The sequence below is a fragment of the Enoplosus armatus genome, chromosome 15, assembly GCF_043641665.1.
Source record: "Enoplosus armatus isolate fEnoArm2 chromosome 15, fEnoArm2.hap1, whole genome shotgun sequence".
NCBI lineage: Eukaryota > Metazoa > Chordata > Actinopteri > Centrarchiformes > Enoplosidae > Enoplosus > Enoplosus armatus.
The window spans coordinates 18,575,358-18,593,582 of record NC_092194.1 but is presented as its reverse complement, the minus strand read 5'-3'; the positions used below and the strand labels follow the sequence as shown (position 1 = coordinate 18,593,582).

General features: G+C 40.3%; 3 protein-coding genes across 5 annotated transcripts; 2 read left to right on the top strand and 1 right to left on the bottom strand.

Annotated features, from left to right (window-relative positions):
• The first annotated feature begins 339 nt into the window (after positions 1 to 339).
• arg2 (arginase 2) lies at positions 340 to 6,918 on the top strand. Of its 3 annotated transcripts, XM_070919741.1 has the most exons (9): positions 340 to 537; positions 645 to 717; positions 1,929 to 1,938; positions 4,005 to 4,205; positions 4,377 to 4,536; positions 5,248 to 5,342; positions 5,427 to 5,531; positions 5,668 to 5,804; positions 5,925 to 6,918. In XM_070919741.1, the coding sequence occupies exons 1-9, from the start codon at positions 424 to 426 to the stop codon at positions 6,113 to 6,115; spliced, it is 1,086 nt and encodes a 361-aa protein (XP_070775842.1). In that variant the 5' UTR covers positions 340 to 423; the 3' UTR covers positions 6,116 to 6,918. The 3 variants fall into 3 exon arrangements, with proteins under 3 accessions (XP_070775842.1, XP_070775841.1, XP_070775843.1); XM_070919740.1 differs by lacking the exon at positions 1,929 to 1,938 and having other exon boundaries at positions 4,031 to 4,205; XM_070919742.1 differs by lacking the exons at positions 1,929 to 1,938; positions 4,377 to 4,536; positions 5,248 to 5,342 and having other exon boundaries at positions 4,031 to 4,205.
• Positions 6,919 to 7,457: 539 nt separating this feature from the next.
• On the bottom strand, positions 7,458 to 10,821 carry vti1b (vesicle transport through interaction with t-SNAREs 1B). The gene is made up of 6 exons (XM_070920485.1): positions 10,713 to 10,821; positions 10,530 to 10,588; positions 9,539 to 9,736; positions 8,900 to 9,073; positions 8,536 to 8,597; positions 7,458 to 8,312 (listed from the first exon to the last, which is right to left on the bottom strand). Exons 1-6 carry the CDS (start codon positions 10,807 to 10,809, stop codon positions 8,219 to 8,221), a joined length of 684 nt encoding a protein of 227 aa, XP_070776586.1. The 5' UTR covers positions 10,810 to 10,821; the 3' UTR covers positions 7,458 to 8,218.
• Positions 10,822 to 11,775: 954 nt separating this feature from the next.
• rdh12 (retinol dehydrogenase 12) lies at positions 11,776 to 16,810 on the top strand. Its single transcript, XM_070919791.1, has 7 exons — positions 11,776 to 11,864; positions 12,492 to 12,610; positions 13,391 to 13,546; positions 13,655 to 13,759; positions 14,364 to 14,573; positions 15,021 to 15,210; positions 16,708 to 16,810. Exons 1-7 carry the CDS (start codon positions 11,791 to 11,793, stop codon positions 16,808 to 16,810), a joined length of 957 nt encoding a protein of 318 aa, XP_070775892.1. The 5' UTR covers positions 11,776 to 11,790.
• Positions 16,811 to 18,225: the final 1,415 nt, after the last annotated feature.

The window sequence follows — 18,225 nt, the reverse complement described above, 5'->3', positions numbered from 1 at the left end:
CGACATCAGCGCGCAGGCCACGCCCACAGGGCGAACCCATTTATTTCGCAATTTCCTATTGGCTACTCCGAAGGTGTGTCATTCAACCTGACGTCAGACGCTATATATACATATACTGGCAGTAATAAACTTTATAACACGTTATAAACTTACGCTGAGCATCACTAATCATTTCGAAATACTCAAAGACACGTTATGTTTCTGTGAATAAATTAGGGTGTGATAATCTCCACCAGCAGTCTTTCTATTCACCAGCTCATGAATATTAAGTAGGCTCGGGAGCCATAAAGCCGGCCCCTTGCACCAGCGCGGCCACATACAGTATCCACCAGCGCAACATCTCACAGAGCTTTCGTCAGACTCGTCGGTCGGCTTGTCGGTTTGACTCGGACTGGGTCGAATCTGTACTTCTTGAAAAGAAAAATGGCTTTGAAAGGACCTCTGTTCCGTCTCCTCAGGGCTCAACTCAGCCACACTTGCCAGCAAAGCAGAGCTCAGTCCGTGGCTGTGCTGGGCGCTCCGTTTTCAAGAGGACAGGTAAGAAAAGCGTTTTATAAATAATAGGACTTTTATTTTTTATTATGACCTCATGGCCAACACCTTCGACACTGACTTAACTTAATCCCTTTTTTTGTGTTTGACAGAAAAGAAGAGGCGTGGAGCACGGCCCTAAAGTCATCAGAGATGCGGGGCTCATCGAGAGGCTCTCCGGTTTAGGTAGGTGGCGGAAGAGGGGATAATAATGGAGCAGCCGGTGCTGCTGCGTTATGTAACAGTGGATGGGTGTAACCTGCCGGCTCGCCCGAGCAGCATAAAGACTAATTTAACTCTGCCAGCCTGTTACATCACAGGGAGACAGTCAATATAAACACGCGACATGTAGCCTTGGAGAGGTTAGTCCAGCACACAGAGTGATCTCTGTAGTCCAGTCTCAATAAGATCCTCCTGTCTTCTCAACATCCGCTCACCGGCATGTTAATAGGAATATTATAGTGATACAGCAGAATATGAAATCTCTGTAAATATGATAAACTGCCATAATATCCACTGAGCAACGTACATCTCAAACATGCGGGTTTTTGTTTTGTGTATATGTTTGCAAGCAGTTCTACGGCAAACCAGGCACAATACAAGAATAGCCTCACTGAATATTATAAAGATGAAGTAATGGCGACCACAAACAGCCGCTAACGCGATGCCGTGCAGGAGCAAGAACACCGTCAAGTACAGCAGGGTCACTGTGAAACAACACAGACACATCAGAGGACTCTGTGGTAACTCTGCACCACGCATGAGATTTCTTTTTTCCATTCGGGGGAGCCACATGCCTGGTTCCGTCTCGCCCCTCAGCACATGCGCAGGAAGGGCGCAGGAAGCGGATGGCTCATTTATTTCCACTCTGTCGTCACTGCAGACAGACTCAGCCCCACTGTAACAACTCTCTTTCTTTTCTTTCTTCTTTTTGTTTCGTTTCAATGGAGGCGCCTGCTGTCTGCAGTGGGACAGGCAGAGCTGCTTTAGAGATGAAAGAGGAAACCACAGGCGGAAAGAACCTCATCTTTATTTCACAGCGCAGGTCAACGAGGTCGCATTGTGCTTCAAATTCCATGCATGCGTAACAAAGGAGATTTGAGAGAAAGGAATGTCCTACAGCAACAGCCACGACAGGAATAATGTAAAGATAGCCTGCTTTAAAGATACCACTAAGTATGATAAGGTCACTATAAAGTCGGCCTAGGCTACTTAAAGTCTATCTGTGGTCCTTTTTTAAATAACTAGGACACACTGAGGATTAAAATGGCACCATAGCACATACAAAATGCTATTTGGTACAATAAAGTAATAAGGGCTTTAACTTATCATTTGTTTTATCGTTTACGGCTGTTATTAATAATTCATCTTTTTGTATTTGATTAAGATAATGACAGTGAGCCAAAGGTGGTGTCAAAATGAATAATTATCATACACCTAGAAGTCTACTGTATGCAGGATTATCTTACAAAATAGTGTAATTACACAATAAGAAAAGGAAAAATACCATAAACTATGAGGAGGTCACGTTATACTGGATGGCACACCAAGAGTCTAAAGCCAAGGGGAGCCTGTTGACTCCACAGAAGATTAAAACTTGGCAAGGTTGATAAGGTTGCTATAAATCTATAAATACTTTTACTTGTAGGCTATTACTTGTACTTGTAGGAGTATAAATCTACTATCGTTATTCCACAGTTGACAGGAGTACAAGGTCACTATGAACTCCGTGCTGAGTTCCTCGGTGTTAATGGCAGCTTTATGCGAGTCTTCATACAATGGGTAATCTAGGTGTGTGACAGATAAGGGCAGTAATAGCTGTTCCTGTGTTGTAGTCAATTCAACAGACCCAGAGAGTTACAGCATTTGACTGGTAATCCTAGCGTGGCTGGTCTCAGACATGTGCTCATCAGCTGTAAACATCAGACGTTGTGTAAGAGGCACAACCCTCCTCATCCTCACGCAGAAGTATTTCCAAAGTTGAGACATCTTTTTATCTTTTGTAGCTGGCATACGTTCACACACAGTTATTACTGCATGTATACATGTATTTTACTGCAGTGCGTGGCGGTCAAATACACCTAATAGGTTAAAATATATTTACACATGGTTCCACATATTTCAACTTTTTTAAATACAGATTGTTTCCAGTGTCCAATTCGTCATTTCTTTTAAGGAAAGACATGTTTTGGCTGATCCTGGTATATTTTGAAAGTAATTTAAGAACTATTCAGACACTAACATCTATGCAAAAGATATTGTGAAGCACGGGAAATTTAGAATTATGGTAATTCTTTTCATTATTGGGATTATAATAATGCTGGATGGGAAACCATGATTTTTTAAAAACCCCATTCATGACAGGAAATTACACCCTTGCTTGTTGAGAACTAACATTACTGTAATTACAGGGTTTTACATCAAATGTTCTTCAAGTTTGAAATCAGAGGTTTGAGAAATGCCCCTAGTCTGCTGAAGTTGAAGGCAATGAGTCGGCGAGGAGTCATCTTCCTGGTGGCCTGATGTCAATTTGGCAGCAGTGAAAAAAGATACAGCTGCTATGTCAACGTGTGAAACCAAACCCGAACTGAACTCGATGCCAAGTCATCTGGTAATCTTTACACTCTCAGGGTTTCAGTCCGTTTGTACAATCTCTCTCAATAAAAGAAAATCCTACATATAATCAAAATAATAATCTTAAGAATTGGACTACAGGAAACAGTACACTTTGAAGCTATAACATTGCATTTCACAGTAAACAGATGCTGAACTTGCAGCCTGTTGCTGCTATAACAGACGTTTTGAATTGTCCTGCAATAGATGCTCACGATTGCTCCAAGACAAGGGCTATTCCTGTCCTGTCTACAAATGGTATTGAACCTCATTGGTCCCCCTTAGATCAGCAGAGTAACATTACACTGCCGTCAAGGCTCGCATTGCCAGATGAACCCCCAATATGGTAGATCACATCACTTGTTTACTTCACAGTCTGTGTCCTGAACTAAGTGGAAATTTTCTGGTCTTTACTTCTGCAGCCACCTAGCATAGGGCGAACTGCAGTGACTGAAACCTGAGCTGGCGTGGGAAATGGTACAAATGGAAAGTGCTCTGTCACTAATGTTTCACTGGCATCGAATGAGTCAGCCTCCTCAGACGTCAAGGTAGACAGTTGCATGTCAAGTTATGCTAAAGAAGCTACAGATTATGTGGGCTTTTCAACTGAAACTGGCACCTGCAGTCTTCAAAGCACAAATGCTCCTTCAAAACAGACAACAGGACAGTGTTCTGATGATTAGAGAGACCGTCCAGAACCAACAGATTGCAGGTTCCATCCATGCAACAGCTAGTGTGTGTCCATCCAACAGTCAGATGTCCTGGTGTGAAACCCTTGCTCAATCAGTCCCCGTAAACTTCATCAAAAGAGTGACCCAACTAAATGCCTTAAAAGCATTAAGTGCTTGAATTGATGGCAGCGTCTTGTTGTTGTTGTGTTCCTCAGACTACTCTGTCCACGACTTTGGCGACCTGAACTTCCACCATCTTGAGAAGGACGAACCCTACATGAATGTAAAGTCCCCTCGCACTGTGGGTGGAGCAAATAAGATAATAGCTGGCGCAGTGAGCAGAGCTGTCGGCGCTGGGCACACCCTTGTCATGCTGGGTGGTGATCACAGGTAACTGCATAACAATAATAATAATAATAATAATAATAATGTAATATATGTGAACAGCACCTACTATTTAGGTGTACATCATTCTGCCATAAGTGTTAATGCTATAACTCTCCTGCAGTGATACGCTATAAACAGCAGATATTTATATGACTGTCACTTCTCCTTTCATAGCCTTGCTATTGGATCAGTGAGAGGCCATGCCCAGCAGTGTCCTGACCTGTGTCTCATCTGGGTTGATGCTCATGCAGATGTAAATACGCCCATGACTTCTCCATCAGGGAACCTCCACGGCCAGCCTGTGGCATTCATGCTCAAAGAGCTGCAAGACAAGGTGAGGAGAAATATCAGGCTTCAATAAAACAAACTGTACACGGGATCTTTTGCATTTCAGGCACTTTGTATCGGTTGACCTTGTTTAGTTCACACGACTTGACAGTATTTTAGCAAAGGACACTAGTTAATACATGCAAGTGACATTTTAATGTGCACCGTGTCTTCAGAATCATATTTGACTTTGATGTTCTGGTGAAGGAGCGGTGTGATCAACTGAATCATTTTCAATATGAAACTAAAAGTGGCTTTAGATTCTCATTTATTGATTCAGAAAAACAAAGTTGTCACCCCTCTGACAGAACTTCCTCCTATGCAAACAAGGACAGATTATGAGGTGATGGGTCCCTGCGCTCAGAGATGTAAAGGCCCCCCAACTCCTCCTACATGGGAGCACCCAGACTTGAAGAGATACTGAAGTTACATACTTTTGTATCTCAAACTGATTAATGACTACTGTTACTGTATTCTAAGGAAATGTTACTGTAGCCTCAGTTTGTCATGCAGTTGTAATAGGAAGGAAAAAAATGGATTTGGCTGGCAGATAATATATGTATATATACACGATATTAAAATCCTCTGATCGGGAACAAAAAAACATGATCAGAATATTCAGAATGAGTTCTGTGACTTTCCAACAAGAAATGTTAACAGTCATATATTTTTTCTGTCCTTACATACGTATATGTTCCATATTATCTGTCCACGACAGATGCCAGATATCCCAGGGTTCTCCTGGATGAAGCCATTCCTGTCCTCAAGGGACCTGGTGTACATTGGGCTGCGGGACGTTGACCCAGGAGAGCAGTAAGTGCATACTATCACAAACTATATACAACATGTAAGCACTGTGAAACTAGATCCTGATGTTTTTGGTTTTGTTTATTACAGCCACATCCTGAAGACCCTGGGGATCCAGTACTTTACCATGAGGGATATCGACAGACTAGGCATCCAAAGGGTCATGGAAGTCACTCTTGACCATCTTCTGGCAAGGTATCTTTTACAGATTATGATATTCACTTACTGTTAAACATTTTAACGTGATTGTGTGATTGATATCATTTACTTGATGTACCATGTCTTGAGTTGAAGTGAACCTTAAATTCACACTTCTCACCTTCTTGAACAGAAAACAGCGACCAATCCACTTGAGCTATGACATCGATGCATTCGACCCGTCTCTGGCTCCGGCCACAGGAACGCCAGTGAACGGAGGTTTGACCTACAGGGAGGGAATCTACATCACAGAGGAAATCCATAACACAGGTGCAGATGACTACAAATATGGCCACAACCTCCTATATAGACAGCTTCGTGCTGCTGTGACAGATACCTTATTTTGTCTGTTTTTTTGTGTCTAACGTGTGTGAATGTGTTGATGTGCAGGTCTGCTGTCGGCCATGGACCTGGTAGAGGTAAACCCTGTGCTGGGTGCCAACCGTGAAGCCGTGGAGGCCACCGCCTCGTTAGCGGTCAACGTCATCGCGTCGTCTCTGGGACAGACAAGAGAGGGCGCTCACGTGTCCATTGATGAGATTCCCCCTGTGAAGGACGACACAGAGCAGCTCCGCCTCTGATAGCATGAAGCAAAGCGATGAACTTTCTCAATATTATCCCTGAGCATTCCGCAAACAAAGACTGAATCTAATAGTAGCTGACTTTTTAAGTTTTTGTTCTCATCTCTTTGCTGTTTAGTGTTGTGTTGAATGATGAAAACAAAACGATGTCTGGATTCATAAAAGTACTAAAGGGCTTTAGAGATTTAAGGAGAAAGCTCACATTAATACTGCTGAGACAAAAGCCAATGACATAATTTAGAAACTACTACACTTGCCGATGGGAATACTATTCATTTAAACAGCAATACTAACTTATTTTGCTCCTGTATGTAATAAGTGTTAGAGAACAGTGGCCACATATTTATTATGTGTTTGGTTTACAAGAGAATGAACCTGCCTCAGAGGTATGATAAACCAAGTTTGACTTAGTGTGAAGTCAACAGTCCAACGTGACTCAGACTCTCAACTTTGTTTTGTGGCTGTGCCAGTTAGTAAAAACTAGTAATAATGTGTGCACTTTTGGACCAGCTGTGGTTACTGTATTTTCTTTCTTACTTTTGTATTTTCGCAATGAACCTACTAGTACATATACTAGAATGGCTGTGTGTATAAATTTATACTGACTACATCAGTATCAATTGGCTTGAAAACTGTTAATATCCAGCTTTGATTCAAATGCTGGCAAAAACTATTTGCATAATTAAGCTTGAACTGATCTAATGCTTGGTCCATGTTTGACTTGTTGTGGCCACTAAATGACTTTTGTCCTTGTAACAAAGAGTTTATATTTTAGTCTTCCATAAATGTGATTACATTTTTTTCTCATGTGTACAGGTGTCTTATTTCCTCCTTAGCTTGTTTCATCATACAGTCAGCTGTAGATTTCATGCAACTTCTTTCCTCCGATGACATTTTGCCTTTTCTTGAGAAAGAAATTCCTTTGTCTTTTGCTGTAAAATACAACACTAATTACAGTCAACTGTGAGTTGTTAATCGAGTACTTTTGCTTTGATGATAATCCCATCCCCGGCCCGGCCTCACCCGCCACCTGATCCACACAAGCAGGTCACCAAACATGTTTTCGTACTTGGCATCACGCCACAAAGGCATGATATCTATGCGGAAGAAAAACATTGTGGCAGATGTGCCTCGTCAAAAACACGGCACTAAAAATAACCTTATCACCTATTATTTGAGAATGAATTCAATAGTAACAGATGCTGTTTACCCAGAACCAACATGGCCTGGTCTGGCACTTCAGCCAGTAACAAACTGTGGTGACGTCAGCTCCACAGCGGATGTTTTATTAACTTTGGCCAGTTTGGCTGCCGTCCAAGGAAATATCAGATACAATGCAAACTGAGGTTTGCAGAAGATTAGCTTTAATGATATGCGGACTGTCAAATAACGAATACTGAAGCCTACTTCAAACAGTGATTGTGTTATACAGTGATTAGACAACATTATTAACTGTTAAGAACATTGCATGTATTAAGAGTTTCCACTCACACCTCTGACTGCCAAATTTGGCATCAGGTCTCAGAACTCAGGGCATGACAACACAACAAAAATAGCTTCAACTGTTTCATCGCATACTGTTGTTTAGTTTTATAAAGATAATCGCACAATACAATTGTTTTGAGAGTATCCCAATCTGAGAATTTATAAACCACCCAGAACTGCTGCGCCAACGTCTATCAGTAACACTTCACAAGTACTGTCACCGGAGAATCTAAACATACCCAGGCTTCAATAAATTCTTACAGAGATTCATCTCTGAGGGCGGCAGCAGCCAGCACACACTTCCTGCAGGGCATCACGGGCATTAACAGTGCAAATCCCAGTTCACAGTTTGTCCATGCAGTTTCTGTAGGTTTGGTCCATTAACAAGTTCAAACTTCCAGTCAAATGAACTTCAGCTTCCCACAGGCAGAATCCTCTCTCAGTAAAGGTCACTTTAAGACTGAACCATCTCATCGTCCTGATTTTAACTCATAGAAACCGATGGCTGAATGCAGCAGAACAGTATTATTGCTACTGGACAGTCAGTGGAGACAGATGCAGAGAGTCTGGGTTTGCGCTGGATCCAGAACTTAAGACTGTTTTCAGATGGTAGTTTGCTCATCGTCGGAAGAACTTCAGATAAACCACAGCACCTAAAATGGCCAACTCCATTAAAATGATGACACCTAACAGCAACTTGTTCGTCACCAGCCTGCAAGACAAAACAGTAACGACAATAAGCAGAGGCTCATTGTTCCACAAGCATTTACAGAAGACATAAATCATACTTCATGAAATTTTCACTGTAAATGATTTTATCACATTTAAGTAAAATACAGCAGGACTGCCAAGAGAAAAACGTTTTTTCACCAAATCCATGTTTTAATAATAATTTAATAAAAAAAGAACAAGATTAAATGAATAACCTCACTTACCGCCGTGCCATGGCACGAAGAATTTTTCTACTTCGACTAAGGTTTTCTCCAGTATTCACCAACTACAACATAAACAAAAGACAGAATAGATTTAACAAAATCAGGGTCTGACAACAACTCATTTTTGTTTTTTTTTTACTTCTCCCAATATCCAACTAATATAATTCATATTGACCCAAACCTGAGATGTACCACCTATTTTTTCCCTAAACTAAGTTTAACTTTAAGAAATTCAATAAAATATAAGAAACTGAATCAAGTGACTAAAATGTCTAACATACAATATCTACCCATAGCAGATTAAAAGTAATGCAGCAGCACAATCTCATCTCGTAGAGTAGCATAATAACAATTCACAGCTCACTCTGTTTCTGGTGCGGTCCAGCTGTTCCCTCTGCTCTCCCAGCTCCTCGATGATATCTGTGCCAATGTGCTCCGTCTCATTGGCGATGCGCTGACTTCGTTCGATACTCTGGCTGGCATTGTTCAGACACTCTGTGCCCTGGAGTAGTAAGGCCCTCTGGGACTGCAGGTGTGTCTGCATAGGTGGGCAAAAATGACAGAAGAAGAAGAGAAAACGAGAAAAGAAAAAGAATAAATTCGCAGATACTCTTACTCCCTCAGATATCAATATGTTTTGTTGAACACAAGGTTTATTTCAAAGTGAAATTTCCTCCTTAGTGTGCCAACTTTTCCTCAAACTTCTGCTTAATCGATTTATTGTTTTCCTGCATTTCCCCAGAATTTATTTTTACAAAAAGCAGAAAAGAGACGCAAGCTTCTTTCTTTCAATCTGTGAGACTGACAACCAAAGCTGACATTTTCTATTCATAGTTTAGATAGCTGAAACATTTCCTACTTTTAAATGTCCTTGTAATTACACTGGAAATGTCTCTGCAGGTAGTCACATTGTACAATCAGCCAATATTTACAGGAATAAAAAAAATATATATATATATACCCCACACCATGCTCAACCAGCAGTCCACAGCCCCACACTCACACTTTGTTGATTTTGTGATGAATAGATGCCCTGATGACTTCCTTCCACTGGCTGGAAAGAAGAACCAAAGCCAGGAGCAGAGTTTTTCATGTCCCTCTGCAGCTTTCCCAGATCCCGGCGGTAGAGACGCAGCTTTGTACTCATAGCATTTCGGTGAGAGGAAGGGGCAGCACGCAGCTCTTCTTCCATTCCTTGTAACTGGAGACAGATAATAAAATTGTATTGTGTTTATTCCAGAGAAAGAGGTAACATCTTTCTCGTAAAGTACTCGTGGACACAATAACGATGACATACCCATGCAGAGGACACTGACGGAGTAACTACTGGGTTAGGAAATGTTATAGTGATATCTTGATGTATAAAGCTGTCAAATCATGTTCATGATATTTGCATTTCAAAGGGGAAATATTTTTAGCTATTGTTTATATTTACTTTACAGAATGATTCCTAACATAAAATATATTTTAGTTTATAAAAGATGATGCATTGTTGTAAATGTAACTACCAACGGCATATAAAGTAGCTAAAATTAGCTCCACTTCCACCATTTTTTAAAATAATTTAATCTTTATTATCTAGCTTCTGAAACTGTTACTAAGAGGTGATGATTCAACAAACTACAACCTCCAAAAATGACTATAAAGTTGAATCAACACCTCTCTAACACAGTTTAAAGAACCTGAACATTACCATGAAGGTGGGATTTATTGCTGTGTATGTGACTACATTAGTTTATACCTAATAAGTGTAAGTGAGTGTAACAAAAAAGTACCCATTCTGCATATTACATGATTTACTCTTTTTAATTTAGTGCATTTACTCTTGAGACTTTGATACATATTGCTGATAATATTTGGTACTTTAACTAAGGCAATGAATGCAGGGATTGCAGCAATTTTTACATGAAGCTGTTTACTTCAATAATGTTTTATTAAAGTTCGTAGCTAGCAGATATCACCTCCAAAAACACATAAACAGGAGAGCAGCTCACCACTTCCTCCGCCTCCCCCTGCCTCTCATCGAAGCTTCTCACCATCCTCTTCCTCTCCTCTGAGGATACAACAAAGTTCCCGTTTTACAGCACAGAAAAGCAAAACACCAGAGGGTTTACTTTGGTTACGCAGTTAGCTTAACGTTAACATTAGCTGGTGAAACGACAATATAAACCGTTTACCTCCGTGACATTTCAGAACTCTCTCTGGCATTAGCTTGAGCTCATCGTACAGCGATCTGTAGATTTCGTGCAACTTCTCGAATTCCTCCGACGACATTTTGCTTTAACGTTAGCTCAGCTGCCCTTTCTTGAGAATCGACTTTGTCTTTTCCTGTAAAATACGGCACTATTTACAGTCACGAGTGCGAGCTGTTAATCTAGCAGTTTTTGCTTTGGTGATAATCACATCCCCGAGACTTTTCCGCATAATGGGCCCTCGTGATCCACTTCCTGAAACTCCAGACCAAAAATCAAACACAACTATGTTTTGTTTGGGGTTTTTTTAATTACAAAAAATAAAACAGACTAAATACAAGATTGCCAATATGAATACAACTTACTAAAATAATGACAAATCTCGGTGAAAAAGACTTGAAAAGCACCCCGATCGCAATTCTATTCAGGCACTACGCGGAGAGCTTTCACGGTGCCTTCTGGGAAGTGAGTTTTCAACGAGTTTTAAACACTACTATTGCTGCTACTACTACTTACGAAAGTTATTTATTTACTTGTACGTGGAAACCTTGAACATAGACTTATTGTGTATGTGTTTGTGTTATTTATATATTTGTGTGATTATTGTTTTGTTTTTGTTCATGGTTATTGTTGCTTTACTCTTGTTGTTTTTCCTTTTTCTTCAGTGCTTGTGTTGTTCTTGGTAGGCATTATATCTAAAAGCATTTGTATCATAAGGTCTCTTGGAGGCAAAAAATAATTAATAGCTATTATTAGAAAGAAAATGAAATCTACTTATATTAATCATAATACAATAATACAATTCCCCCAAACTGTTTATATCCTGGGATAACAGGATTTGTCTTGCCATACTACAATAAATACATTTACACTGAATGCATTTAAAAATAATACACATGTCTAATCCTCAATTCTTCTCTGACCAGGGCTATAAAAACTACAATCCCATGATTCCGTTCGCGGTGCTACGCTCTGCACCCCTTTATGCTTTGACATCAGCTGTTCTGCCACAGAGCAGTGGCATCCTGCTGGAGGAGACAGTAAAGCGCATATCCGTGGTGTGATGTTGCTTTTATTAATTGTCGCGGGCCTCGGAGTGGTGACGTTACTGGTGATTTTATTCGCACCACATATACGGTAAGCGGCAATTAATACACTAATGTAACTAGCTATTAATACACTCATTAATTCTCATATAAATGCAGTGTTTAACACATCACGGGTAGGTTGTTACTTGGTTGACAGGGCATTACATTGCACTGATGCAAACGATGAGCTTCAGTTAGATTCTTTTAAAAATAAGTCTGACCACTTAACCCCACTGATTGTCATTTTAAAGGGTTTTTCTTTGCCCATCACCTGTTATTTCACACGACGCTGACTTGATTTTCTAAGCAGAAAATCAATGATACAGAAAGATGGAGCTGTGGGAGTTTTTGCACAGAGATGAACCGGGAGTCTTCCATCTGAGCTGCTCGGGCCTATCAGGAGGCTGAGCGTGGGAGGAGTTATATCTGTGTGCATTACTCTAACAGAGCTATTGGCTATGGGGCGGCCCTGCTCAGTGGCGTGGGTCGTACGAGTTGACGCTCTGTACTGTTCATTATCCAAGTTTCTCTATGAATAATTAAGCCAGGGTGTCCATATGTCCAATCCCAAGGAGGACATAATTTATACCGCCTGCAGAAGGGGCTGCTCGTCATTCAAGTGTCTTCTGTTGTTCAGTGTCTCTGGTGTTAATCAGTGGTCATTGTGCATTAACAGAAAATATGCAGCAGGAGGAGTGTGCATGTCCACAGCCGGCCTGGATGGGAAGACAGTCCTCATCACTGGAGCCAACACAGGGATTGGGAAGGAGACTGCCCTGGATATGGCAATGCGAGGTGACCTTTCAGTAAATGATAATACTGAATTGTTGCAGTAAAAAAAAAAAACTTAATGATGGCTGAATTCCATTTAGCTGCTTCAGTTTCAGGGTCCTGGTAATGTGCATGCTTGCTCACTGTCACACTGTCACGGCTTATTGGGACATTTGAATAAAACGAAGCCATCGTTAATGTTATTAGTAACATTAGTAACCTGTGCTTTTCCTACTAGGACAAGTCAAAATGTCCACTGTGATAAAAGACCGACTGGCTCTTACTAAAGGTGTTATATAAGTGTCTATGTTACATTAAAACATCTATTGCCTTAGGCCTTTAGGGCTGATCCTTGGCTATGTTGGTGGGAACTTACTGTAGGAATTTCATTTCTCAACAAAAATAAGGCTCACCTTTTTATTACATGGGAAGTATTTCACTGTATTTAAGTATACAAGTATCAAACAACTCCAGTGCATTTCAGCTATGCATCTTTTGTGTTTAGTTCAAGTCAATGTGTCGCTCTTCATTAAGACCATAGCATGAATTAAATATCATCCTAAGTGTCAACCAAAGACCCTAAAGCTCAATACTTGACCTTGCCATGTTCTAGCTTTGCCTAAGGTTAACTATGACAACTACTATCCTACATCACTGAGCAACAAGCCTAAACCAGAGACTGCCTTCAATAAATAGCTTCACGCACCACAGACCAACAGAAACACCCTCTGTCCTCTCTGCTATGAATTCATGTAGTTTCTGTTTTGCTCATAGTTTAGCTGCTGCTTATTTTTCACATGACAGGGGCTCGGGTGATTATGGCGTGCCGAGATGTGGAAAAGGGCGAAGAAGCTGCGGCCAGCATACGAGCTGCGTACCCCAAAGCACAAGTGGAGGTCAGAGAGCTCGACCTGGCAGACACCTGCTCTATACGAGCCTTCGCACAGAAGTTCCTCAGAGGTAAGCACAGAGTAGCTGTTTGATACTCACATGTACCCACAGCCCGGCTTTGTTCGTGTTTAACAGGTATCACAGCTGTCACGTTACTTTTTTTGTTGTCTTCCTCAGAGGTCAACCATCTTCATATCCTCATCAACAACGCCGGGGTGATGATGTGCCCCTACACAAAAACAATTGACGGCTTTGAGATGCATATCGGAGTCAATCACTTGGGTAAGACTGAGCTGAAATTTACTGGAATCAGTGAAGAAATCAAACCTTAAACGGGACTGAAAACATGAGGGATCAACTGATTGATTCATCCTTTGGATCAGGGCATTTTGTGCACAATTAATCAGCCTAATCAAGCAAACATTTCTGATGTTAAGGCTGCCAATCCTAACATTTTATTTACTCCACATATCAGGACATACTGTAGATGAGTTGGGAACATAATAGCCATTCACATTTCACAAGCATCATTTTTATTAGTGGTGAGTTAAATGTGGTTGATTATGACATTTTCTGCTATGACAAGAAGCCATCGCTATTAACAAATATCTAATATTTTTGTTTAGTTTTGGCCTGTTGTTTTCTCTCGCATCTCTCTAATGCTTCTTACTGTAGCCAACTATCCATTTATATGGAAAATGTGAAAATACAATTTTAGCAATAAAATGAGTTGAAGAAGGTTTACACTTAATTAAGTCTGGTTGACAGGATCTCTTGCTCACCCAGAAAATACTATAGTAAATAAATGCTAATAATCAAGAGAGTTTACAGAAACACAGACTGTGTGTGTTCAGCACTGACTGTATGTGTTTCTTACTTCTGGCAGGTCACTTCCTGTTGACGTCCCTCCTGATCGGGCAGCTGAAGCGCAGCGCGCCGGCCCGGATCGTGGTGGTCTCGTCCCTGGCACACAACTTCGGCTGGATCCGTTTTCATGACCTTCACAGCCAGGGGAGCTACAACAGCGGATTAGCATACTGCCAGAGCAAACTGGCAAATGTGCTCTTTGCCAGAGAGTTGGCACGTAGACTCAAAGGTACACAAACACACACATATAAACACACACACACACACACACACACACACACACACACAAAACATTAATGATGTTGTGTGTCTTGAGTAGGAGGGAGACAAACAGCAACTCGTCTTAACCAGTTTTTGTTTTGTAATGTTGGTGTTTCAAGAGCAAGTGCAAAAAAGTTTATGAAGTTTAAAATCATGGAAGTAAATGAAGAGCTCTGCTCTAAAATGTGACACCCATTATTATTTGCTCAGTATAAGAAGAAGAAGAAGAAGTATGTACCTAAAACATCAGGTTACAAAATTGGAATTAAATTATCTTGAAGAAAAGTAAAAGAGAGCACAGAGGAACTTTTACCTTGAGCTCAATTTCAGGCAATTTATAATAAACAACAGCATTTTCCAATAATCAGCCTGGTACTGCAGGTTAGAAAGTGACTTAGATCTGTTGTTCTCTCAGGTACCAACGTGACAGTGAACTCAGTCCACCCGGGGACGGTGAACTCCGACCTGACAAGACACTCGACCCTCATGACGATATTTTTCACCATCTTCTCCACGTTCCTAAAAACCCCACGGGAAGGAGCACAGACCAGCATCTACTGTGCTGTGGCAGACGAACTGCACTCAATCTCTGGGAAACACTTCAGGTAGGTGACAACAAGCTAGAGATGTGTTTGGTTTACTTCAAAGACTGGGATGCAAATTCCCCATTTGTTATTCTCACAGGGAGTTATTAACAGTTATATTTTAACAGCTGAAGGGAAGTATGCCAGGAGGTATCAAATTGTGCAACAAATGTGTTCCTGGAGAAGCCGTTTGGTAATGTGATCTCAACTTCTTTATTAAAGAAGCTTCAAAACTTTCCTTTAAGACCAAAGGAGGAACATTTGTTACCTTTAATCTACACCAATGACTCCAACACGGTTTTGTGATTAGACTGTTTATATTGTTTTGTCATGTACTCGTGAAAATGAGGGGAAAGGGAAGGAATGTGAGTCCCCCTGCTGGGTGAGTTAGACAGACATGGACTGGCATGTAAGATGTGGAGCCAAGCTATGGATGAATTCACCCCCTTTTATATTCCTTGTAATGTTAACAGTTACACCCTTACAATCATTCTTACAATAGGAATCATTGTAAGAGTGACAAGACTAAGAGTCTGCAGCCAAGCTAGCAGCTCTGTAAGGCTGTACTAAATGCTAACACTAGCATGGCAACATGCTTACAATGACAATGCTAACATGCTAATATTTAGCAGGTATAATGTTCACCATCTTAGTTTAGCATGTTAGCATGCTAACACTTGCATATTAGCACTAAAAAAGCAAAGTAGAGCAGAGGCTGATGGGAATGTTGTTAGATCTGCAGCCAAAGAATTTGACAAATGTAAATGAGGTTAGATGAAAAGTTCATCTGAGGGGGACACGATGAATGCACCAAATTTCATTGCAACCCATCTAATAATTGTCCAGACATTTCAATTTATCTGTATCAGATTTCATTGTTGAAATATTTCAGGACCGAGCGGCCGACAGTGCCATCCCCTAGCCACACTCCACTAGCATGTCTATAAAATGTAAACTCTCATAGCTGGTTGGTTCAGTTCAATATTTTAAACTTTTCATATTGGGGTTTTCTGAAATGATGTGGGGAAATTACCCTCTGGATTTCAGAGCCACTGAAAATCGGGGGAAGGCATGTTTCAGCTCTAATTATTCAATCTCTTGTCAGGGTATCTGTATTTTTGCTTTTCACAATCCTTATTATTAGTTTCTTGTACTTGTGTCTAGCATCATTGTAAGTCACCACAGAAGAAAGTGATGATTCAGTTTGGTTAATTTACTGGAAATTTAAATGCACTGAAGGGCAAAAAAAGACAGATATGAGGCAGCTAACCTTGATTTTGCTAATCCTACAAGCACAGCTATCCCCTTTTTATAAAAAATCAAACCTGTAAACAAGCAGTTCCTTGTTTCTGCCCGGGTCTGCCCTTCCCAAAGTGCTGACAGTTAAAAGAAATGATGATACTTAACATTATTATCATCCACAAGGTCAAATAGAAATGAGATCACTGCACCCAGAGTGATGACTCACACCATCATTAGCCCTTATGTAATAATCATTCCCCCCTCCTTTCATTTCAGTGACTGCACCCCTGCCTTCGTAGCCCCACAGGGAAGAAGTGAGGAGACAGCGAGGAGACTGTGGGACGTCAGCTGTGAGCTTCTTGGCATCGAGTGGGACTGATTACATTTTTAAACACCATCTATCTCACTTCTCAAAAAGGAGTCCTTATTCTTTCTGTTATCATTCATTTCATTATGGGTTCGATGTTCTGTACTTTGAGCGTTTCTTACCTAATACGCAGTCAGGTAATACTGTAAGAGGTACTATAATGTGAAGTTGCTTTTTTGTGTAATAATGCAGTAATTACATTATAATAACTTGAGTATTTTGGTGCTTCACTACAGCCCCTCAAACCAAAACCACTCAACATTATTATCATGTAACCACAAATAACTTTTTGACTCTATATTTTTGTGACACAATGTGAATACAGTGTAGGCAAAAAAGCAACTTAATGTATTGTAATGCTGTAGGATACTGTGAAGGGTCAAGTCAGGGTAAATGACCAGCATCTTTATCAAATATTGTGTTTTTTTTTGATTTCTCCAGAATTTGCAGCTAAATTGCTTGACTTTTGTGCCAGCATTTCCTAAACAATTGCAGGGGTTCTTACTGTGTTTCCAGGTTGATAAAAACAATTAGTAAGCTATCTACTACTAGTCAGTCTGAGCCATGATTACCGCTTGAATTGCATAAATGTATTTTGTGATAATTGTAGTCGATGTAGATTATTAGAAGGTTTTTCTATTTTAACCAAATCAGAGAAAGAATCATGCCACTGCAATATTTTCAAAGAATTTTTTCCATCTGCCAAAAACTGCACATTCCTTTTACATTTATAAGGATCTCCCCACTCATGTTTTCCGCTCAGCATTCACATGCAAGGTTGCCAAGAGTTTACATTCTGTGTTTTATACAAGTGAAACATGCCTTTTACTACACTTACATTCATGTTAAGAGTTGAATGTTTACATATGATGTAAATAAACGGAAATATTACTATAAGGGTGCTTGTATTAATCCTTTGAAATTCTAGTTTGAGAAATTTAAAAATGCCATCAGCGAAGTAAGAACTGGATTAATGCATTAAAACAGAGAAATAGGTCATCTTAAGCCATGAAATGTTGAAATTAGAGTCAGATTCACAGTGTAACCGTGGGAGGAAAAGTTTGACATTTTACGAAATACGCTTACTCACTTAAGTTAGAATACCACTTTCCTGTCTGTATGATTATGAATATGAAGCTAAAGCTATCAGCTGGGTAACTTTGCTTAGCATAAAGACTGAAAACGTCTAGCAGCTAGCCTGGCTAAGTCCAAAGGTTACACAATCTGCAGTTTGCCAGACCAACTGTTTCCCCGTTTCCTGTCTTTATGCTAAGCTAAGTTAGCTGGCTGGTGGCAGTAGCATCATATTTAGTGTACAAACATAACCAACTAAAGGCAAGAAAAAGAATAAGCGTACTTCCCAAAATGTAAAACTTTTCCTTTCATTTCAAGAAACTGGGCAGCATTGAGCTCAATAATCCATATTT

Excerpts from the sequence above, each read along its gene's own strand:
- arg2 (XM_070919741.1), top strand. The coding sequence starts at position 424 with ATGGCTTTGAAAGGACCTCTGTTCCGTCTCCTCAGGGCTCAACTCAGC. Across the intron at positions 538-644 it reads CTCCGTTTTCAAGAGGACAG|AAAAGAAGAGGCGTGGAGCA; the intron begins GTAAGAAAAGCG and ends TGTGTTTGACAG. Across the intron at positions 5,805-5,924 it reads AGAGGAAATCCATAACACAG|GTCTGCTGTCGGCCATGGAC; the intron begins GTGCAGATGACT and ends GTTGATGTGCAG.
- rdh12 (XM_070919791.1), top strand. The coding sequence starts at position 11,791 with ATGTTGCTTTTATTAATTGTCGCGGGCCTCGGAGTGGTGACGTTACTG. Across the intron at positions 11,865-12,491 it reads TTATTCGCACCACATATACG|AAAATATGCAGCAGGAGGAG; the intron begins GTAAGCGGCAAT and ends GTGCATTAACAG. Across the intron at positions 12,611-13,390 it reads CCTGGATATGGCAATGCGAG|GGGCTCGGGTGATTATGGCG; the intron begins GTGACCTTTCAG and ends TTCACATGACAG.
- vti1b (XM_070920485.1), bottom strand. The coding sequence starts at position 10,809 with ATGTCGTCGGAGGAATTCGAGAAGTTGCACGAAATCTACAGATCGCTG. Across the intron at positions 10,589-10,712 it reads AGTTCTGAAATGTCACGGAG|AGGAGAGGAAGAGGATGGTG; the intron begins GTAAACGGTTTA and ends TTGTATCCTCAG. Across the intron at positions 9,074-9,538 it reads CATCACAAAATCAACAAAGT|ACACACCTGCAGTCCCAGAG; the intron begins GTGAGTGTGGGG and ends CCACCTATGCAG.